The sequence below is a fragment of the Ictalurus punctatus genome, chromosome 18 (genome assembly GCF_001660625.3).
Source record: "Ictalurus punctatus breed USDA103 chromosome 18, Coco_2.0, whole genome shotgun sequence".
Taxonomy (NCBI): domain Eukaryota; kingdom Metazoa; phylum Chordata; class Actinopteri; order Siluriformes; family Ictaluridae; genus Ictalurus; species Ictalurus punctatus.
The window spans coordinates 12,282,016-12,305,882 of NC_030433.2; the positions used below are offsets into that span (position 1 = coordinate 12,282,016).

General features: G+C 36.5%; 1 protein-coding gene across 4 annotated transcripts in view; it reads right to left on the reverse strand.

The window, feature by feature from the left end:
* The window catches only part of gria1b (glutamate receptor, ionotropic, AMPA 1b), a 100,284-nt gene that overhangs the window by 50,774 nt on the left and 25,643 nt on the right, over window positions 1–23,867 (reverse strand). For all 4 annotated transcript variants that reach the window (XM_017493447.3, XM_017493448.3, XM_017493450.3 and 1 more), the window contains exons 4-5: window positions 6,307–6,491; window positions 4,585–4,638 (exon numbers count right to left, since the gene is read on the reverse strand). In XM_017493447.3, the coding sequence (XP_017348936.1) occupies window positions 4,585–4,638; window positions 6,307–6,491 (239 nt within the window). The remainder of the gene's footprint in view (window positions 1–4,584; window positions 4,639–6,306; window positions 6,492–23,867) is intronic.

The window sequence follows — 23,867 nt, forward strand, 5'->3', positions numbered from 1 at the left end:
GTTGTACCTCTACTTTGTAACTCTGCTTAGTTGTACCTCTGCTTAGTAATTTAGCATTTTCTGCTTCAGACAAAAATAAAAATCTGTATGAGTTAAAAGTTGCAGACATTATAACATTAATGTCTTTGATAAAAAAAAATGTCTTTAATGTCTTTTCTTTGATAAAAAAAAAATTAATTATATGCAAACCAATTACAATTTACAGCCATTCTGCACTAACTTAATAAGTTAGCTGTAATGTAATTGTAACATGCAGTGAAAGGCAGAACACAAGTGTGTAAATTTGGTATAAGCTTTATTGGTGTGAATATAAAAATCATAATCAGGCAGGCAACATTAAATAAGGATAAATCATTCTCTGAAGCATGAAATAGGAACTAGGGTCAAACCAGGAAATCACATAACTAGGAAACACTTTTATTTACCAAGAACAAGGTCTGGACTTAACAAGAATGCATGACACAACAAGGTATACATAGATAACTAAAGACTAACACAGAAAACGTGAACACAATCAGGCAGCAAACCAACAGGACAGGGAATGAAGCAGGTCTAAAAAAATAAAATAAAATAAAAACAACCACATGATTTTGTCGCCATGGGAACTGCGACGTGAAGAGGAAACGTTATCAGAACAGTGGCCTGTCTTATGCAGGCTGGTGATAGCTGCATAAAAATACAGCAAAATGGACAAATTTCTGGCAAAACAAGGTCCCATACTGTCAAGTGTTATAATGAATGGGGAAAGCCTAGAACAAAAAAAATCCTTTCTGCAGTTTGGGTTTTCTTATATAGTTCTGATGTGCAGAGAGACCCTATTGCTTTATTTTTTGTCAGGGTTACTACATCATACATATATATTACTAGTATAGTAGTAGTAGTAGTAGTAGTAGTAGCAGCAATAGTAGTAGTTCTATTAGTAGTACATTAAATCTCACTGAATTCCTCAGATGTGAATCACAGTGGAAAGTACAAAAAAAAATCCTGTCTGAAGTGCTGGGTCTTCCTGAGGGGTCAGGGTGCACAGTGACAGTTACCATCCTGTAAGGTAGCCTAAGTGGACTAAAGAATAAGAAGCACTTATTTAAACTACTGATCAAAAATCTGGTGTTTAAAGTCCAATAAGAATGTGTAAGAATTTAAAGATTTAAAGTTAAGCCCACAGGACATTTTAAACACTGAATAATAAGAAAAGCAGGTTTAGACAGAGTAAAATCCATTCTATTAGTAGAGCAGATGTAGACTAATCCTACTTAGGACTTACATTAGTCTTTAGAGATAAATTTCTTCAGAGAAAATAAAACTGAGTCTGCAGCGGTTCAGGCAAACACAAATACATATAGCTCCTAACTCTGAGCCTTCATAATGGATATTTTATGCACTACTATCCATCTTACTTAAGGTTGAAAGGAATAAGCTTGAACTAGAATCAGTCCCAGAGAAAATGGACATTATAAAATATAAAAATTAATCAATATGGCTCTGCAGCACTGAATGGCATAATGCTATGCAGGTGCACAGCTCACCACATCAGAGGTCAGATTTTAAAAAAATTACGATATGGTTATTTCCATACTGATTAAGTGTGTCGATTAAGCTTTAGCCTTCTTGTAATAACAGCTCAGTGTGTGTGTTTGTGTGTGGGATTCCTTATGTGACTGGCTCAGAATCAGACGTACCCCATGGGTCTCTCTCCCTCACAAAGTGTTGCATTCTTGCAGCCTTTATTATCGTCATTATTTATAGGCTGATATCTTTTTTCATTGTTGCTGAGTGCAATTATGTGGTTCGTGTGGAATTACGGTTTCTTTGCTCCTATCACAGAGCCCAATTATGAATATCACGATGCTTCTTGTGAATTCACAGCTTGTCGCGGCTGCATGACTGTTTGTCCAAATTCCCTGTTAGGACTACTGAACAGTGCTAAAACTTTTCCTGCTCTAATTCAAATGTGTGACCTATGCAGATCTTGATTTTCTTTTCCTGATAAGATCAAGGTCTACAGTATGTCAATGGTATGGCCATTTCTTTGGTTGAATGCATTTTCTTAATAATTTTTTTTACACCAACATTTTTTATTCAATATCCCGTCAGGTTAACTAATGCGAGTCATCTAGCTGCCATCAGCAGTTATGATACTAAACAATTACATTTACATTTATCAAGAGTGAAAAATCCTCTCAGGAATCCTGTCAAGGTAGTTCATGTTACCTAGCCTGCTTGTATTAGCAGTGAAGATTATGGACATCTACAAACATAAATCCTGTCAGGTCAGCTCCATTTAGCAAGCTATCTAAAATCTCTGTAAAAAAAAATAAAAAATTCTAATTATATTTATGAATGCCAATGACTTCCTTCTTACCACTTGAAGACATTCATACTCAGCTCAAATTCTTATATATAGTCTATATAGTCTTAAAGACATGTACGCTCAATTTTGCCCTTATTTCTATGTATTGATTGAATGTGACAAACCGACATTTTCAGATTTGCCTCAAAAACACACATTTCTAATCTGTAGAGAGACCCAATTGCTTATTTTTTTCAGGTACATCATATGGACATTAATATTACACTACATCTCACTGAATACCCCTAATGTGTACATCCAATTTGCACTAAAGGTATATGTTATTAAGTTACATGCTACAAGTATATGCACTAAATGTATGCTATTTAAAGTCCCAGTGAAGTGCCTTGAAATGTGCAGTTATTCAATGTGTTGATGAAATTTCCACTGAAACAGGAAGTTGGGCGGGACATATTGAGTGGCTCAACCCCCTTCTTAAATGGCCAATTTAGCTTACCTCACAGCCACGGCTAAGCTGTACTTGAGCGTTATTAACATGGATTTTTATAATGTTGGGGAGGGACACTTCAGATTCTAGAGAGCATTTGATTGGACAGAAAATCTGATGAGAAGCTTAAGTGCAAAATGATGTCATCAAAATTGTTGATCTGTATTGGTGATAGAGAGCGTCTGTAAATTTTGAATTTCTAAATGTGAATTGTGAAATGTGTCGTTGTTTTGGAGCACACTAGCTTATAGATAACGTTAAGGCTAACATAGTGATATTAAATGCCACACAATTTTCAATTCTGATTTCATGGGGACTTTAAGGTGGATATTAGCAGCATATGACAAATGTGATGTGGGGCCTGTAAAGGTTTGGGTTTTTCATTTGTTTTTTTTTATTTTTTATTATTATTTAACTGATCCCTACAGACTCACTAAGGTGACAGGGTGGTTATTTTTTTACAATTTTTTTTTGGTCATGAGTTAATATATTGAGGCCAAGATATTCACAAGATCTATTTTGTGGCCACAAAGCACTTAACTCATAACAACTATTGTATTTCCAAATGAGAGAGACACCAAAGCATGGAGATTTGATCATATTAAACTTCACTTTAATCTTAGAATGATACATAATAACATACTGGAATCACTGGAGTTGTGACATTTATAATACATCATTACCCCATGCATGTCACCTTAAGTGAAGTTTCAAAATGAAAAGATTATTAGTTCATAACAATTCATGGTCATGACTTTGGTATATCGTAGCCATGCAATACTTATTACATAGCCTCCAATTAGTAATTACTGGTCTCAATATATAAATTTACTGGCCACAACTTATTAAAAAATAACCACTAGGTCACTTCACTTTGTAGCTCCCAACTATATTGATTTTCCCAGTAGAAGAAAGTGGGATTTTGAAGCAGAAGAGAATTTTCATGACATTGTTCAGCCCCATAAAACTGGGGAAATGGGAGACACACAGGAGAGCTGAGCTTCATATTCATGGGAATAGTTTAACTTGTGGAACACATCCAAAGGTATGGAATTAGAAATTATCAACTATTCATGCAAATTTATCAAAGTTGTGTTTTGCGGTGCTTCTGAATGTATAATGAATCACTAGTACACTATCCATAGCTTGTTGTGTCAAGAATACTGCATTAAAACATTTTATAGCAGGAAGGAGGGAACAAAAAAAAAGATTTAATGTTCTTCACTGTGATTTGCATTTCCTTCAAGACCATTTGGCTAATGATATTGACACATGGCCTGCTGTGAAACCTGCATCCCCTGTGTTGTTATGTCACATGGTGTTTCATCAGATATGTGAACAAAGTGAATGAACACAATGTCTATTTGAATGTGACACCTTATCTAGCACTATTCAGATCTGAAGAGGGGTTGCATAAAGTAAAACTGCACCAGAGGAAAAGAAAATCATATGCTACAAGCTTTAAAACAAATCACAATCTACCACCACTCCTACACCCTCACACCAATACTCCCACATCTGCAGATAAAAAGACATGTGACATTGATGCTTTCCATGCAGAAGTAGGGATGATAAGTCTCTAACTCAGCAGGCAGTCAGCAATCTGTCTGCATTGTGTTCTGCATTTAAAAGAACATGTGTTCTGACCAGACAAAAAAAAAAGAGATGGGGAATTCATGCAAGAAAATGGTGGTGATGTGCTGGAATCGATTTGGTGATGTGCAAAAGATAAGGCTGTTACACTCCACACAGCCGCTGGTTATGTTAGATAACATGCCTCACTTACCAGGTTTGCCAGGATAAAGTGATAATTCTTCAGATTCTTTTTTTGCGCTGCAATCTGAAAAGCAAGACATAAAACAGTCCATTACACATGTTCATACGCATATACCAACATTCTGTTGTTTATAGCCTAAATCTCTGCAGGCTCCCCAGACAGAAACTAATTAGTCCCATTTTTTTAGCAGTTAATTGCACGTCTTCCATCCCTCCCTGGGTGGGTGCGATATTGTGCGATTTGACATCTGTCACCATGGGAACCCCAATTATGGGCCTTAATGACTACATGTGCACCAGGACTTCACACACCTGTGAGCTATAGTATGCCTCTGGCATCTTTAAGCCTTAACTGAATGAAGGCTCTGGTCTCCAAACATCAATAGGAAAAGATCATGGTTTGACTGCTTTACGGTTTCATACTCCTAAATCTCAGGGGATTTTCAAACAACTGTGTTCTGCCAGTAAAGTTTAAGAAGTGGCTGGGAATCTGGCAACTATGTTTGACAAATCCCTTCACAGTAATATCACCAGCTTTAAATTTACTGTCAGATAGTTCACTCTCGGCATTACATGGTCCATAGCACTGGTGATTTGATTGGGCTTTTTAAGAGAGGCAACAGGAGAATTTATCCTTTTAATCATACATTCATACTGGCAAGTGACAAGTCACTCGTGTCACATGGATTTTTGTCTCTTATGGGCAATCACTGTCCAGCGAACTATCAGAGCAAGCTGTACTAGCCGTACTAGCCACTATCTCACATCAGTGAGCTCTGCTACTTCCTTCCATGCTTTATTTTTCTTCGTAATGTCTCCATACTCATTTAATGAGTTTGTATATTACAAAATAATATGAAACCATTTATAAGGTTTTATATGATTATAAGGTTGCTTTTTTTTTTTTTTTCATTTTTGGTTATGTCAACAGTAGGAACTATTTTTTGAGTTACTGTAGACTTCCTGTTAGCTTGAACCAGTCTGGCCATTCTACTCTGATCTCTCTCTCTCTCATTAACAAGGTGGTTCCACCGGCAAAACTTCCAGTTTTATAAATTCTAGAGACTGTTACAACAATCATGCCACAGTCAAAGTCACTGAGCTCACATATTCCCCATATTCTGATGAATGATGTGACTTACCTGACCTGTATCTGCATGATTTTATGCATTGCACTGTTGCCACATGATTGGCTGATTGGATAATTACATGAATGAGTGGGATAGTTTTTTGCTAATCAAAAGATTATGCCTCAAATAATAACATATTAAAGATTTGTTATAGTTACACTTAATATTATGCAGTGTCTGTAAAAGCTTTACCTATGACTGTTACAAAGCTCTCACACTGAAAACTGCTTCCAAAAATGCAAATAAAACATCAAAATATAACAATTACATGCTTGTTTGTTTTTTCTTCTTCTTTTTTTTATCTTTACAAGGAGTCTCCATGTACTGTCAATGTAAAGTTTTCTCATTTATAATAAGTCATAGAAAGCAAACAAACATGCTAATTATCAAGAATGTTTCACCAGCTAGCTACTAAGCTAGCTAACAAACTACCATTAACTTTCAAATAGATTTCCCATAAGCATATAAATATTACATCCAACCACCGAACATAAGCAAAGCTTTCACAACTACAGTAATTCAATACACTGAGCCAAATGCAGATGCAGGTCACACATCTCACTGGTTTTTATCATTGCTCATCAATAAAAAGACAAATTCACCAGGTTAAGAATGGAGTTAAGTCTTTCCAGCTCGCAGTCCAGAATGATCTTGTGCTCTTTTTTGCTGTCCAGGTCCTGGATAGAGTTAATGAAGGCTGCCTCTGTAAGAGTATCAAAGTTGATGGATGTCACCTGCCAACTCTTTTCTGCAGCTGTGTCCAGGATTTTCTGTAGCACAGTCAGTCCTACAGGAAAGAAGACAGGGAAGGAAGAACCATTTAAACATTTATACCCATAACATAATGTTACACTGTAAAAGATTAACCTTATACGACTTTTATACTTTAAAGCAGTGGTCACCAAGCCTCTTCCTTAAGCTCTACCTGCCTGCAAGTTTCATATCTAACCAAAATCTAACACACCTTTTTTGGTTGATCAAGAACTTCTTAAAGCAATAATTAGATAGTAAGGTGGTCATGATTATGGTTGGAGTTAAAGTCTTCAGGAAGGTAGCTCTCCAGAAACAGGGTTGGTGACCACTGATTTAAAGTCTAGATTAGCTGAAGATTTTGGAAATTATTTTACTCTGGAAACTAGTCCCTAGATGCAAGAAGTTTGAACATGCTATTCAATATCAGCTCTGAATAAGAATTAAGAGTTGAGGGTCAATTGGCTGGTTGGGAGGGGTAGCATTCTCTCACCTGTCAATCACAGCGAAACTAGCTAATTGTGGATGTGTGTGAGCTTATGTATGTGGAGGACAGATAACGCTTTCTTCCAAGCGTGTTATGCTGCTCTGCAGTACAGCATGAGTAGCAGTTCAAAAAATGGGGAAAATTCCAAAAAGTTGAGGGACATTTAGCTCTTCCAGCAGGGCAAGGCAAAGTCACACAGTCTACTAAATATCCTCTCCTGAATCCATCAAACTATTTTCTCAGTGAATCTCTTTAACTTGTGATCTGATGTTCTAGCATCTTGACCTGACAAGTTCTAAATTTTACCACAGCCTGAAACTGACTGGTAATTACACAACAAAACTGAGTGTTTGGCAAATGACATGGAAGCTGCTTGACCTTGTTGTACTAGTTTCCTCGAGAAACTCTTGATGTTAGACTTCACGCTGTGATTTTGATTGGAACTTCAGAGCTCTGCAGATTCTGTCTCACACTGTGGCACTGGTGCTAGAGAAAAATGAAACCTGCTTTAAATCAGCTATGTTTATCATCCTTCTGCTAAATGAACTATTTGTTTTTGATCTGTTCAGGTGAAGCAGCTGATGGCTTGCTCCATATGGGGTGGAAATGAGAGAATGAATTGATTGTTCCTTGGACAGAAGTTATTTCCCAACCATGACAGCTTGTCTGCTGTGTAGCAGACACACAGGTCTAATTAGGTTTATTAAAGCAGCCCTGAGAGTCAGGGTCTGAAGGAAACAGAGATGATGAGCCTGCATGGATATTTAGAGCCAGTGTTACCAGGTCTGTGAGACAATAGCCGCCTAATGGTCAATAAAAATGGCCAATTCAGAAACAAGCCCAATACCAAAATCTGTTCAAAAGTCTAACACCACATCTGTCCCGTAAAATGTACTGTGGTCTTTACAAGTAACAATACAATATTAGGTACAAGTACAATATTTCCATAATCAATTAGTTGGTCAATTATTATTATTATTATTATTATTATTATTATTATTATTATTATCATTTTCGATTAAACGATTAATCAGATGGGGTCGGGGCAAACTTTCAATACCCTTTTTTTATTATTATTTTAAATAAAATCCACAAACTGAGTGTTACAAATATAAACTTCAGATTTAAACTTTACATAACTGTTTGTTTAAAACAGTAAAGAACCCAATAAACACACACACACACATACACACACACACACACACACACACACCAGAATATATATTATTAATTTAGGACTGTAGTTTATTTAGGTGCTTTTTGTGCAGCCATAAAAAAATTATGTATAAATACTTATATACAACATAAACTAAAATGAATGAATAAAATAAATTATATATATATATATATATATATATATATATATATATATATATATATATATATATATATATATATATATACACACACACCGAAATAGACTACAGTCGTAAATTAATAATAAAAACTCACTTTCACTGCACCTTGTGGTTTCTGTTACTCGCTGCCTTTAGGAATATTATTTTACTTGTGTTTACTTTTGATCATAGTGTTTTAATTAGACATTACAGATCTTACTCGCGCTATCACTATGTATCAGCGCGGCTACACTGTGCATGATCAGCAACGCGGCCTCGTTACTAATAGATCACTTCCGTTATAATAAACAACAGGATTTACACTCCAAGCGCGCAAATACACCATATAATGACAATAAACTGGAATTAAATTAAACCTTTTAAGCAACTCGCACCAGTTCATCAAACCCTTTGCACACAGTGGAGCATTTTGGATATAAACATAACTTTGTGCTCATGCAGCACTGTTTGATACTGGCAGAACACAGCACTGTGTTTAACCCTCTTACCCCGTATGGCCGAAAAACCGGCTTGCCCGTCTTTGATCTATTCCCATAAGGACGATATACCGGCTTGGTCGTCTATGCCAAATACCCGTAAGGCCGATATAGTGGCTTTACAGTGTAAACGTTATCCCCGTAAGGCCGGTGTACCGGCATTACTTTGCTGTGATTCCTTACTTATTTAATTATTATTTTTTAACCCAGAAGGTTGATGACGTCATGACGTCACGACGTGATTTCGTTATTACGCCGGCATTACGATGAAGATCCAAGTGTGAATATTGGTATAATAGTACAAGTGAACTAAAAATGCCAAAGCGAAAAGCTAATCGTGTTCCAGCTAAAGTTACACCTACAGTGAACACAGGTACATATAAAACAGTGAAAAAAAGAAAACATACACAGTTACACAGGCGAGAGCGAGGATTCTAGATAGTGACAGCAGTGAAAGTTCAGGCGATGCTGAAACCGAAACTGAAATTGATAGAGACGCAAACTCTCCTGATTTTGACCCTGATCCGTCTTCATCTTCAGCATCAACCAGTGCGACTGACACTGCAGGGGTTTGGAGTCATAACGGGACCATTTCTGTGCATTCATGAAAACACTACCTGCTGGTCTGATTACCACCAGAAACTTGACTTTTGGTGCTAAAACGCATTTATTTATTTATTTATTTATTATTTACTTGAATTTATTCAAAGGCATTTACCACGCTGATGCTCGTATGGTACTTCTAAATGAGTATGAAGATTTTAGCGAGCATTTTTCGTCATTTCTCTAGTTAAGAATTGTGCTCTAAGTGGAGTAAAAACACTGAACTGCTTCATTTTCAAAGTAATATTACACAAATACATTATTATAAGTTGTTTCAAGGCCTAAAAATGTTCAAATTAAAATGGTGATTTTGGCGTGCTGTTTCTATGGGGAATATAGGGTTGTGGGACATAATACTGGGACTTTCTTCCTCAGTCACGTGACGATTTCGCCTCTGTCTGATGGGGACTGAGGTCATGTTGGGAATAAAAGGTAACGCTGACAAACAGTAAACTGAAGAAAGTCATAATTGGTGACTGGGTGTCTGCTAAAGCTAGCGACGTTGCATTACGTGCATATGACGTCATGTGCTGTCGACTAGGAAGCAGCTTATACTTCTGGTTAGTAAAAAACCGCTAGTGATATATTTGAGATAACATTACCTTTCTAACTCCATACAGTAGATGGCAGAGTACACAATGCATAGTACGTCATTTGGGACACAACTTTAGTATTTACTCTCCGAAGCGTGTTTTCTGAACAGAAGTAACGTATTGAGTAAATCTCCCCCATGTCGCGCGCAGACCAAGTAATCGATAATGAGATTCGTTGACAACGATTTTCATAATCGGTTATTATCGATTTTATCGATTAGTTGTTGCAGCTCTATACAATATACTTTTACAAATACGTTTAAAAAAATTTCGTTTTTCCACCAAGGTCCAAGAAAGATTTCATATTACAGATTGTCAGAGGTGGTACAAATTCTAAATATTTCACGCAAGTTAAATTTGAAAACTGAAAATTGTCAATGATGTATGAAAGAAAAAAGTACAATACAGATTCACAAAAGAAAAAAATATGGCTGCTTCAAATTACACACTAGCTGTAGTTATTGATGGTAAATTAATAAATTAATAGTGGCTATTTTACTAAGGAACATGGAGTAAACACTATGTAGCTAAGGATAACTAACAAAAATCACACAAATGCTAGCAGGTATGATAACAACCCAAGCTATGCAAACTAGCTAAACGTTAGCTAGAAGTTATACTATTATATAACTACCATTGTCTCGTTTTTTCTGATAAATCTGATTTAAAAAAATTTAGATCCTTTAAGGTGTCTGATGCTAAAAAGTCAATTTATGGATTAACCCTTGTGCGTCCTTATGGACATTTTTATCTTTTCATTTATTTATTTATTTTAACATTTTGTCTGTGTTAATGCAAACAGCTTAACTTTTGCGAAAGGTGTGTATTTTCATTGGAATTTTAATATTTCACCCTCATTTGCTTTCATAAATCTATTTTAAACTAGGTAAACAAAATAGTTACACTCAGGACCTTAAGGACAAAAATGTCCCCATTGAAACCTATTCACACTGTAATATTTAATCCCCATGGTGTTTAAGCATAAAATCACGCATTCTGTGTTAACAGGCTTTTATTTTGTTGACAAGGTTTCAAAACATTGAATTTTTTTAAAAGTTTCTGAAATGTGCACTATTTTCTCAGGTTTAGCCTCTGGGGAAAATACATGCTTTTCCTTTTGTCTGATTCTGCTGTATTATAGAGCACTGCAGACCAACTGAATAAATGATGCAGCTATAATTGTGTGAGTGTGTTTGTATGGATAGAGTTTGGTTTGCATGTGTGTACTGAAAATGTTGTGTGTGTGAACAGTCAGAAAGTAAGAAATTATATTGTACTGGAAATCACAAATCCCACCCCATGTATATGAGTCAAAGAGCTTTGAAGATATTTACATTATGTAAAGAAACCGGCATTAAAGAGTTAAAAATTCTGAAAATGAATGAATGTTTTGTAGTTAGAATGTTTCGAAGTCAGTGAAAGTGGAAAAAAAAAAAAAAAAATATTTCTATGACAGTTTTTTGACCTGGACACTTTTGTCCTTTATGGACATGAGCGGTAGGGTTTTTTTTTTTAAATCTGACACTGCAAAAAAATAGGAATGCATCAGAATGAATGTTGTTGTTAATCACTGACATATCAAAGACTGTAATAATAAAATAAATAAATTCTGCTTAGCATATAGTATATGGAAAATAATTACTATTTTTCTTTTTTTCATTAAAAAAACATCTGTGGCCTTATGTAAACAAACCAGACCTTAAAGGTTTACAATTCTGATAATAAATTAATGTTTGATAATTATTTTTGAGACAGGTTTTGGACATGGAAATTTTTGTTCTCTATGGACATATGTGTAACTTTTTTTAATTGATGCACATTGGTTAAGACAAATATATGATTATTGAGAAATGCAGTGATGTAGTGTTTGAAAATGTACTGAGCTGAAAGAAGAGATTTTGTTATTGTATGTTAATGTAGTTTTAAAAGTCAAAACTAGACTTAAGTAGAGGAACAAAGTGAGTGTACTTTGTTACATCCCATCTAATACATGATATAAAAAAGACTATCTGAGAATTTAGTAAACCATTTCACAACATAATGCATTCATACAGCAATCTACAGAGCTAATGCTAATCAAAGGAGATCCCATTTTGTGAGCACTAAGTATTTCTCCAAAACCTCTAAAACTGTGATTTACATTGTTTAACACCTATAAGCATTAAAAACAACAAATGACAGCAGTTTATGTAGCTGGAAAACATAGACCTGCTAAGCTTATGGTGTGAGCTGGGTAGAAATGCACCACAGCTAACATCTTCAACCATAACTGCTTAGCATAGACAATAGCAAAGAAAGAGTGACTTTTGTTAGTTGTTCATGTGGATCTAATCTTGGGACATTACCAAAATACACCAGTAAATATCAAAAGAATCCAACCATATTGCAAATTATGAAGTTTGACTAGCTTTACAAGCCAGCTGTTTACTAACAATTACAGTAGGTTAGCTATCACTAGAAAACAAAATCTGTAACTCAGAGGTTCAACATTGAATTGACTTTGTCTCAAATTAGTTATTTCTAATGTCCTCAATGACCAAGTTGCAACATAGGGGTTGACTCCTGTTTCCAACTGCACCATGTTTAGGTAGTTTGAATAAAGAACATTTAACACTCCTTTCCCTTCTCATCATGCCCTTTCTCTGCTGAGAATAGTAGCAGTTATGGCTTCATGCATTCTTTGCAGTTGCAGTTTGAAGCTGCTCACTCTAAATAAACTGGATATGTTTTTTTGACCAATTATTTGGTAACTGCATCAGCGATTCTGCATTTAAAAAAAAAAAAAAAAAAAAATCTATCACACTTACAAACTCATTCTTGATCTTGTCCAGTGCATTTTAATGATAAACAAAGTTGTCAAAATGATAAACGCAGGATATTAACTCAAAAAAAAGCAGTATATTCTCTACCTGAGGCAGATTGCGGTACACATGCAAAGCCGACAGCTGATCAATAACAGCACAGGCTGTATCCATAGAGAAAAATTTGTAACAGCTGCCATCTGAGCAGCCCAAAGACGAGTAATACAAACGAGCCAGCCAATCAGATACAGCTCCCTGATTGCTGACCTCGCGTCTGCTGAAATATGATGGTATGCAAGTTCTGCGTTAGACATAAATCTACCCTGTCTGGCACCCGTGATCAACCATCTCTGAGTGTAATTCATAACCGTGACACACGGACTAGTGGAGAGACTAAGAGCGTCACTTGATAAGCAAATATATGCAATGAGATAATTCTGCATTTATCATGAAGCTCAGTTGGAGCTTCCTGTTGTGGAAATGAATAGTGACACTAGTAGTAGATAATTACAGCTGTCGTCTTCTGCTGCTTGCAAATCGAGGCTGAGTCTTTTACAAGCTCAGTGAGAGTATTTGCATTATTTGAAGACCGTGTTCAACAAACATGAAGCTGACCTGAACCCTTATATGACTTTTGGTTAACTAATATATTTTTTGATACATTAACACCGAAGGACTAAAGCTGGCTATTATTCCTGGCCTTTCTGGCATTTCATGTAAGGAATAAAACACAAAGGGGAATGTTGCTGTATGAAAATTATAAACGACACAGTAGTGTGATGCGTTCTAATCAGAGTTGATAGCAATTTGACAACAATTAAATATTTTTATTAGTTAAAAAACAACACATCGTTTTTATTCATTTGTAGTTAGGTTTAATGTTGTGGAACGTCTGCGAAATGGTAAGTTATTGTTATCATCACCTTTATAACAGCTATAAACAGTCATTTCCTCACCAGCCTCCTTAGAAGCCTCTTTTTTATTCTTTCTTGAAGTTAATAAGTCAAAAAAATGCAGCTTGTCATATTACTGAGAAATGACAAAACCCTAAAGCTTTTCAGATGTCAGGAAACTTAAAGTTATATTTTTTACTGAAACTGGAGACTCCTTACCAAAAATTCAAAATATGTCTCCTCATAGAAAACTTCACCAAATCAACAGTTACACACGTTTACAGTATAATCAGATATATAGAGCATCCTCTGTACAAGTCCCTATGAATCAGTTACCATACAACCAATAACATATTAAAACGAGCATATTTTAACATCCATATTGTGCATCCAGATATGTATGTAATAGATTCATATTCTGAATTAAGTCAGCTTAGGTGATTAAAACTGAAACTATTCCAATAGAATATGAACTAGAATGTTAGTTTTCATGTTTAGTATACACAAATGACCATCAGAAATAACTTAGAAATAATATGTTTATGTTCTGCTCTCCAATACACAAATACATTTACATATTCTATTGAATTTTCTTGTAAATTCACAGTGATGTAACACTGATGCATTTAGATAGCTAATTACCTTATGTTAGATATTATTTTTATTGGCTCTTTTTCATTAAATTCCATTTTAATTGTTTTTGGTAGCTGACCAAACACAGGACACTCTGCCAAAAGTCTGCTTTCAAATTGCTTTGAGCAAATTGGAGACAATTTTATTTTACACTGCAATAAATTACATCTTAGCAAATGAAAATGAAAATCTTGAATGTAGACATATGTGTTCAGTACTTCCTATTATATGATTACTATAAAACAAACATAAGATTATTAAACCTAAAATTAATAAAGATAATTTAATAATTATTAAATTATTCTACATATTTCAATTTAAATGTTCATATTGGTAGGTAAGTATGCTTCTTTTTAGAAATGCTTAAAATGTGCAAAATTATCTTCCAATAGAAACCGACTATTTCAAGCTTGAAATTAGTAAAATAAACAAACAACAAGATCTAAAATTAACTTTAATAATCTTAAATTTGGGTCACTGTAATTGAAAAAGTAAATACAAGCTATATTCGACTACATTTAAGATACACTACAGGAGCAACTAAAAAATTAGAATATCGTGGAAAAGTACATTTTTTTCTGTAATTTAATTCAAAAGGTGGAACTTTCATATACAGTGAAGGAAATAAGCATTGAATGTGTCAACATTTTTTTCAATAATTATATTTCCAGTGAGGCTATTCACATGAAATTTTCACCAGACATCAGCACTAACTCAAGAAATCCGTAAATATAAAGAATTCACAAAATTAAAGTCCATAAATGAAGTTATGTGTAATAAAGGGGAATGCCACAGGAAAAAAGTATTATACCATGCTAAATACATGCTAAGAAACGGCAGTTCTCCAAGGCAAGGTAAGGCAAGGCAAGGAACCAGCTGAAATCCGTAAGTAATTATACCTCCTATCTGTGCAAATTAATATCAGCTGAGTTAGTAAACTGATGGTCTATAAATAGGATTTTTGTTACCAAGGTGTCACAAAAGAAACATCTCATGATGGGTAAAAGCAAAGAGCTCTCCCAAGACCTTCACAACCTTATTGTTGCAAAATGTATTGATGTAATCAGATACAGACGTATTTCAAAACTTCTGAATCTTCCAGTAAGCACCATTGAGGCCATTATGCACAAGTGGAAGCAGCATCACTGCCATCAACCGGCTATGCACAGGATTGTATACAATCACAACCACAAGATTTCTGACCAGGGAGTCAGAAGAATTGTCAGAAGAGTAGCCCAAGAGCCAAGGACCACTCAGAAAGAGATCCAGAAACACTTGGAGGCAGTAGGTACAATCATCACAAAGAAAACAATTGGCAATGCACTCCACTGCTCACGCTCACCCAACAAGAATCCATTACTAAAGAAAAGGCATGGTGAGGCTCATTTAAAGTTTGTTACAACTCATTTGGACAAGCCTATGTAATACTGGGAGAGTGTAGTTTGTTCAGATGAGAGCAAAATTGAACTTTTTGACTGTCATACTACACACAATGTTTGGAGAAGAAATGGCACTGCACATCACCCTTAAAACACTATATCAACAGTGAAGTTTGGAAGTTTGAAGTATCATGGTGTGGGGCTGTTTTTCATCGCATGGTACTGGCAGACTTAATATAATTGAAGGAACGATGAATGGAGCCCTTTACCAGAAGATTCTTCTAAAGAATCTGCTGCCATCCACCAGGATGATGAAGATGAGCCGTGGGTCGACGTTCCAGCAGGACAACGATCCAAAGCATACAGCAAAGGAAACTCTCAATTGGTTTCAGAGAATAAAAATCAAGGCGTTAGAATGACCCAGTCAATCACCTGACTTGAATCCAACTGAACAAGATTTAAAGACAATATGCTTAGAAGAATGGGCCAAAATCACACCTGAATACTGCGGCCCATTAATTTCCTTATACAGGAACAAGGCGGGGTACACCCTGGACAGGGTGCCAATCCATCACAGAGCACATCACAGGGCACACATTCGCACACCCATTCATACACTACGGACACTTTGCACATGCCAATCAGCCTACCATGAATGTCTTTGGACTGGGGGAGGAAACCGGAGTACCGGAGGAAACCCCCGCAGCACGGGGAGAACACGCAAACTCCACACACACAGGGCCACGGTCGGAATCTAACCCCCGACCCAGGAGGTGTGAGGCGAATGTGCTATCCACTAAGCCACCATGCGCCCCTTCTCCACCAAGTATTAAATACATTTCAGTTAGCGCGTTCAATACTTTTTGCAGTAATTCGTGCAAAAGAAGTCTGACCAAGTATTGAGTGCATAATTTAACATACTTTTTAGAAGGCCAACATTTCTGTATTATAAATTCTTTATGCTAATATTTTGAGATACTGGATTTTTGATTTCCATGAGCTATATGCTTTCCATGAGTTCTTCCACTCTAACTTTGGCAAACCATATCTTCATGGAGCTCACTTTGTGCACAGGGGCATTGTCATGGAACAAGTTTGGGCCTCTTAGCTCTAGTGAAGAGAAATTGTAATGCTAGAGCATACAAAGACATACTATACAATTGCATACTTCCAATTTTGTGGCAACAGTTTGGGAAAGAACCATGTATGAGTGTCAGGTGATGGTCAGGTGTCCATCAGGTGTTTTGACCATAGAGTGTATTTTCCCTTACTAATTTTTATTTTTTTTGCAGTGTAGACTACATGGGGAAAATGTAGATATGTTTATAATTAGATGATTAGAAACTTTTGGTTGAACATTTAATAGTCGTGCTTCCATGCTATGTTTAGCTTATTTATTGGGTGATTTATTTATTGATTGTGTAGCTGAGATTATATTTCACATTACGATCCACACAATGAATGTAACTTAAGGAGCAATTTATTTCCATTCAATCATTTCTACATTTATTAAATGACAAAATCTGCCTCAATAATCAATTGTTATTTCAATGTTCAGGAATTTAGTCGTGATTCTCATTTTTGCCCTTATCATTCAGCCCTACACACACAATCAATTCTCCAATTAACTAATAGACTTTAGCTATGCAACAAATGTCCAAATGGTAACTGTTCTTTTTAAACAGTTTGTAAAAAGAACAGTGAGTTGGCAACAGTGCTCAACGTCATTCATTAAAAGACTGTGTCAGATTGCGTTTTGAAATGCCTCCCCAGTTTTGGCCATGCTTGTGCTTTCTCCTCTCCAGTCGTCTGTGCATGCCGGCACATTTGGGCAGATCTCAGCAGCTGTGAAATTGTTTCACACCGGAGAGTTGACCAGCTTTATCACCCATTGAGCAGCACTAAACTGCAGATAAGGCGGGAGAGAGAGAAAGAGAGAGAGAGACAGAGCATGTGAAAAAGACGATACCCACATTCTATCTGTCTCACGCTAGTGTCGCGTCACGTTACTGCAACAGTGCCGATAAGAAAGGAAACAGAAGGAGATGAGTTAAAGAACTGGTCGAGAAGAAGAGGTCTGGGCCAGTGTCGTCTCCTCTTCCTGTCACTCAAACTCACCTACTGCTTATACATTCACCAAACGTTGTGCCAAATACAAAATGAATCTGACTGAAGCAGATTCATGTGCTGTGTTCTTTCCTGTAACGGCTCTGTGTTTAAAGCCGATTTGGCTGGAGTGCGTTGTCTGAATTTTTATGGCCATGCGATTTATTGCAAATGCACTCAATAAACAGACTTGGCAAGTGGACATCGACAGCCCGTTTAATTACATTCAGTCTGCACGCAATATTCACTTTCCTGCTACATTATTGACACATACATTAACATAAGTACTGGCATTTCACTCTACCTGCTTGCTTGTGAGAGTTGGGGGGAATGGTGAAATAGAATTGCTTCATTTTAAAACACACACACACCCGCACATGTGTAAACAGAGGACTCACTTAAAAGTTTGAAAATAGCCGTGCACCGTAGCACGGCAGTATCTAGGCAACAGGCGAGCAGTGGTGGGTGGGGTGGGGATGTGTTTTCCATAGGTGTTTTCTAGCTGAGTGTCACACAGCGCTCTCGAACCATGATCAGTTCATTGATGGTGAAAAATAAGACATATGTTGCGAGTATGCATGCGTTTGAAGCATGTAGGAGATTGTGCCTCCTTGTACTTTGTCAGTCAATGATTGTGTGTGTGTGTGCGTGTGTGTTTGTCCATTGTATTTTTTTTTTTTTTACTATATGATGAATTTCTAGTTTTATTCCAATCAGATCACAATATAGTGTTGGGATTTATGAATCTTTTCAGAGACACAAGCTCACAATAGGGATCTTGTAATTAACATGCCGTGCCTGAATGAAAATATCTACTACAAAAACATCCCCTCTTTTCACTAGCTTTAATGGTGTGGTATGTGAGTATATCTTAATCTAACAATAATAATCATTATGTGTGCTCACTTGCTGTGTTCTTTCTTTCTCTTAGTGCAGAACAGAGACATTTTGGTGGATCATATGCTTTTGGTAAGAAACTTTACAACTATGCTGTCTAATGTTAAAAAGTAATAGTTCTGGAGGGTTTTCCCCACACTTGTGATCACTTACAGAGCAACTTACTTACATTTAAGTAACATATGGATGCTCATTTTTGCTATGTATGTTCTATTGCCAGAGCCATATCTCCTTGCAGTTCTCACCTGGTTTTCCACTGAAGTTAAGCAGGGTTGAGCTTGGCCAGTACCTGGATGGCAGACCACCTGGGGAAAACTAAGGTTACTGCTGGAAGTTGTATTAGTGAGGCCAGCAGGGGTGTTTACCCTGTGGTCTGTGTGGGGCCTAGTGACGGCAACACTATGCTGTGAAAACAGCACTGTCTTTCGGATGAGAAGTTAAACCGAGGTCCTGACTCTCTGTGGTTATTAAAAATCCAAGGACACTTATCGTAAAAGAGTAGGGGTGTGTCCTGGTGAAATTCCCCCATTGGTCCTTTCTATCATGGCCCCCTAATAATCCTCATCTCTGAATTGGCTACATCACGCTTTCCTCTCCAGTAATAGCTGGTGTGTGCTGGTTGTTCTGGTGCACTGTGGTTGCCATCGGATCAACCATGTGGATGCTACACACTAGTGGTTCTTGAGGAGATCAACCCCATACTATGTAAAGCACTTTGAGTGTCTAGAAAAGTGCTACATAAATGTAACTGTAACAGTAATAGTTTATTAATTTGCAACATTATTGTGTTGTGTTTTTTGTCATCTTATGTGTTTGTCAGTTCAATGTATCAGTGTAAAGATTGTGGCATTCAAGTGAGAAGGCAACCTGAAATTCTCAAACACTACAAACATAAGCATGGCCACTTTGGGCATTGCTTAAAATGTATTCATCCATTCTGCACTTGTGTTGATATCTTGAGTTGATATTTAGGGAGTCGTTTAAATTTTTCCTTATGCCAGCACTCTTTATGTATTGTATGCTTAAACATAAAGTAATATTCAAATTTGTAATATTTACAGACAATTGATGTCCATCTAAAGAGAGAAGCTATCTTCAGCGCTCTTTGCATCTACCTTGGTGAGGATGAGGGATACCTGCTGAAGGAGTACATGGTGAGACTGTTTGTACTGTACATCTTAAATCAATAGTCCACTCAAAAGTTGTCTGCTGTTTGTTTCCATACACTGAGGGTGAATGGTGACCAACACTTTGTTGCTCCAAAATATTTAATGGCATTGTAAGTGTATGTGACTCTTGTGGTTTAATATAAGTCCAATTAGGTGATTTAATTCCTTTGGGTGCAATAAAAAAATGCAATTGAATGACCTAAGAAGTCTTGGATTAAACCACATGAGTCAACTGGGTTACACTGGCCATGCCTTTATATCATTTTTGGAGCATCAAAGTTTTGGTCCCCATTACTCTTCATTGTATCGACACAAGTGGTAAAGAATAATGCCAAAAGAGATACTGTTTGACCCTCACTGCTCTTTGAGCAATGCAGCCCAGTCCGCAGAGGACTCTCTCATCGGTAGCAAGAATTGCATCCCTTGGGGAGATCTTTCCTTGTGACATCTCATTGTTCGAGACACCTCGTTCCAAAAAAATAATAAACAGATTTTGCAAGCAAATAAATGAGAACCACAATAAAATAATGGTGTATAGCTTTTAAATTTAAAATCATCAATCAGTTACCAATCAAAAAACAATGTCTAATAACTTCGTATTATGTTTCTTTTTAGGGCATTCAAAGAGATGACTTCTTGAAAGACCTGGCAAACACCGCCATGGCCATTTGTGTCATAATAAAGGAAGGAGATCTTGGACACTTTGAGGATATTGAAATTGTTGTTGATAATTCTCAAACAGATCTGTTGCAGTGATGCTGGGTGCAATCTATGTGCTTAATTTAGCTTTCACAAAAGAGCTCAAATACTGCTATGAATGTATTCAGAAAGTCCTTATGCAGATTAATTCTGAAAGGTTCTTCCCTGAAGTTCTAGGACTGAAAAACCAAATAAGTGCAATCCTGTAATTTTGCTAGAGGCCCTGATGTTCAGGTTCATACAATACAAATTGCAATTTGTTACCTGAAATGTCAGCACTTTGTTTTTAACTGTTGCATTACGAAACTATATTGTGGCTGGTTACTTATGAGGCCAATTTAACAATTGTACAGTTTAAGCACTGTTGTTTTAATGATGCACAAACAAATGTTATGTAGCCTATTGCCACCTGTGAATTTTCTTTCTTTTTGTGTATTTTTTGTGGTTATTTTATGAATGTGTTATTTATTTATATATGAATTTGTTATTATAAATGTTAGCATATTTTTAGCAGTTGCATTATTAAAGTGTTTTGTGCAGTCAATACAGGATTCCACAGGACCATTTATTTATGAGCTATAAACGTAAGTGACCTGTGAAAGTGTACCTTTATACATGGTAAATGGTATGGTAAATGGTCTGCATTTATATAGTGCTTTTTTTTTTAACCTTGGTAGTTCCAAAGCACTTTACACTGGTTCTCATTCACCAATTCACACACACACTCACACGCCAATGGTAGCAGAGCTGCCATGCAAGGCGTTAACTTGCCATCGGGAGCAACTTGGGGTTCAGTGTCTTGCCCAAGGACACTTCGGCATGTGGAGTCATGGATTATACATGAGTTATAACTACTACTGGAAGTAACTAATTCATTAATAAAATATCATGAATAAATAAGTATGTCACCATATTTGCATTTAGTGTTTTGGAGGATATAACGTTTGACAAATTCATCTTGATAAACAAGAGAAATCAGTCATTTTATGAATTGCTGTGGATAAGTATAATAACCTGAGTTTACAGAGAACCGTAAGACATTCAGAGTAGCACCTGATAAGCAACATGGTTGGAGAAGTGACATGAGTCATGAGATATTAGAATAGTAAGAAAAATCAATACAACACCCTTCAGTATCACTATAACACTGTATTTTGCAGTTACCATCATGATAATCGTGAATCTGGTTTCGAGTCTAATAAGTATGATTAAATACATTTATTAAGCATTTATAACGTGAGTTAAAGATGGCTCACTATTTGGTAGGTATTTCATTAGAGTCACCCTTTTTATTCATGCAGTTATAACTGCCTATCAATGACGTATAATGCACTTGTAAATGAGTTATTACTCATTAATGAACCCCTTTATAAATGCTTTACAAAGGGAACCTTAATGTAAAGTGTTACCATTATCTCTTTACAATGGGACCTGTCAAAGGGTGGGATATATTAGGCAGCAAGTGGGAAAGTAGAAGAATGTGAGCAACTTTGATAAGGGTCAAATTGTGATGGCTAGATGACTGGGTCAGAGCATTTACAAAACGGCAGGTCTTGAGGGGTGTTCCCGGTATGCAGTGGTTAGTACCTACCAAAAGTGGTCCAAGGAAGGACAGCTCATTGATGCACATGGGGAGCAAAGGCCTGGTCCACCTGGTCCGAACCCACAGAAGAGCTACTGTAGCAAAAATTGCTGAAAATGTTAATGCTGGCTATGATATAAAGGTGAATTGCAGCTTGCTGCACATGGGGCTGCATAGCCACAGACCAGTCAGAGTGCCCATGCTGACCCCTGTCTACTGCCGAAAGCACCTACAATCAGCATGTGAGCATCAGAACTGGACTATGGGGCAATGGAAGAAGGTGGCCTGGTCTGATGAATCACATTTTTTTTTACATCATGTGGATGGTGTGTTTGTCACTTACCTGGGGAAGAGATGGCAGCAGGATGCACTATGGGAAGAAGTCAAGTCAGCAGGGGCAGTGTGATTCTCTGGGCAATGTACTGCTAGGAAACCTTGGGTCCTGGCATTCATGTGGATTTTACTTTGTATTTACACGTACCACCTACCTAAACATTGTCGCAGACCAAGTACACTACTTCACCACAATGGTAATCCCTAATGGCAGTGGTCTCCAAACAAAGCGCAAAGAGTTCTTGAACAAAGAGTTCAAGGTGTTGACGTGGCCTCCAAATTCCCTGATCAAGTATCTGTGAGATGTGCTGGACAAACAAGTCCAATCTATGGAGGCGCCACCTTGCAACGTACAGGACTTAAAGTATCTACTGCTAATGCCTTGGTGCCAGATACCATAGCACACCTTCATAGTCCTTGTGGAGCCTCAACAGGTCAGAGCTGTTTTGGTGGCACAATGAGGACCTATGCAATATTAGGCAGGTGGTTTTAATGTTCAGAATGCAGTATTTCCCAAATTCACTTCTTTTTGTTCTAGTTTTAATATGAGGTTTTTATCAGATTTATCATATTTTTCAGATGTAGTATAGTATTTTAAATGACAAAACTACTTTCTAATAAACCCAGTTTAAAGAAGATCATTTAATCTAAACCATTTAATATGGTTTCAACATTGAAACTGTGTCTGAATGTGCTCAGTGTGTGTGTTTTACACAAGTCTGCAGGCTTTACAGAATAACTGATTATGTAATGTGAGACAATCACTGCGCTCGGCCATGAATTTGACAATGTGTGAATCTGCACTGTGTTTAGTCATAAGCGTGATCAGCTGACTTAAAAACAAAGCTAGCTGAGATAACAGAAGTACAAGGTGTTAATTCCTTCAACTATATTCCATGTCTTCTAATGTACAGGCATGACATACAGAACAGGATTTCTGTAAAAAAAAAATTGTATTTATTTAAAGAACAATAAATTGTTGTAATAATTTTCTACAAATCTCCAAATTCCACACATTTGTTGTAACATACAAAATCTATTTTCTATCTGAAACCTGTGCTTCAGCCCTTCATTGGCCCTAAATTTTCTGTATCAAGTATGCCTGACGGAAAAGATATGTTTCCAGTTTAATCCATGTTTGAACCTAGATCAGCTTTTTTAGCACTAAAGGCAATCACATGATGATGGATGCACTGGAAATCTTAAAATTTAGTTTACACCATCTACATACTATCTTCACTGGGCCTATTAGACGGGAAAGAAAGAACCCAAAGAGCATGAAGCTGCTAGCTAATTAAACTGTCCATTATAATGGTCGGAATAAAGTCTCACTTATACAAGTCTCATATATATATATATATATATATATATATATATATATATATATATATATATATATAACTA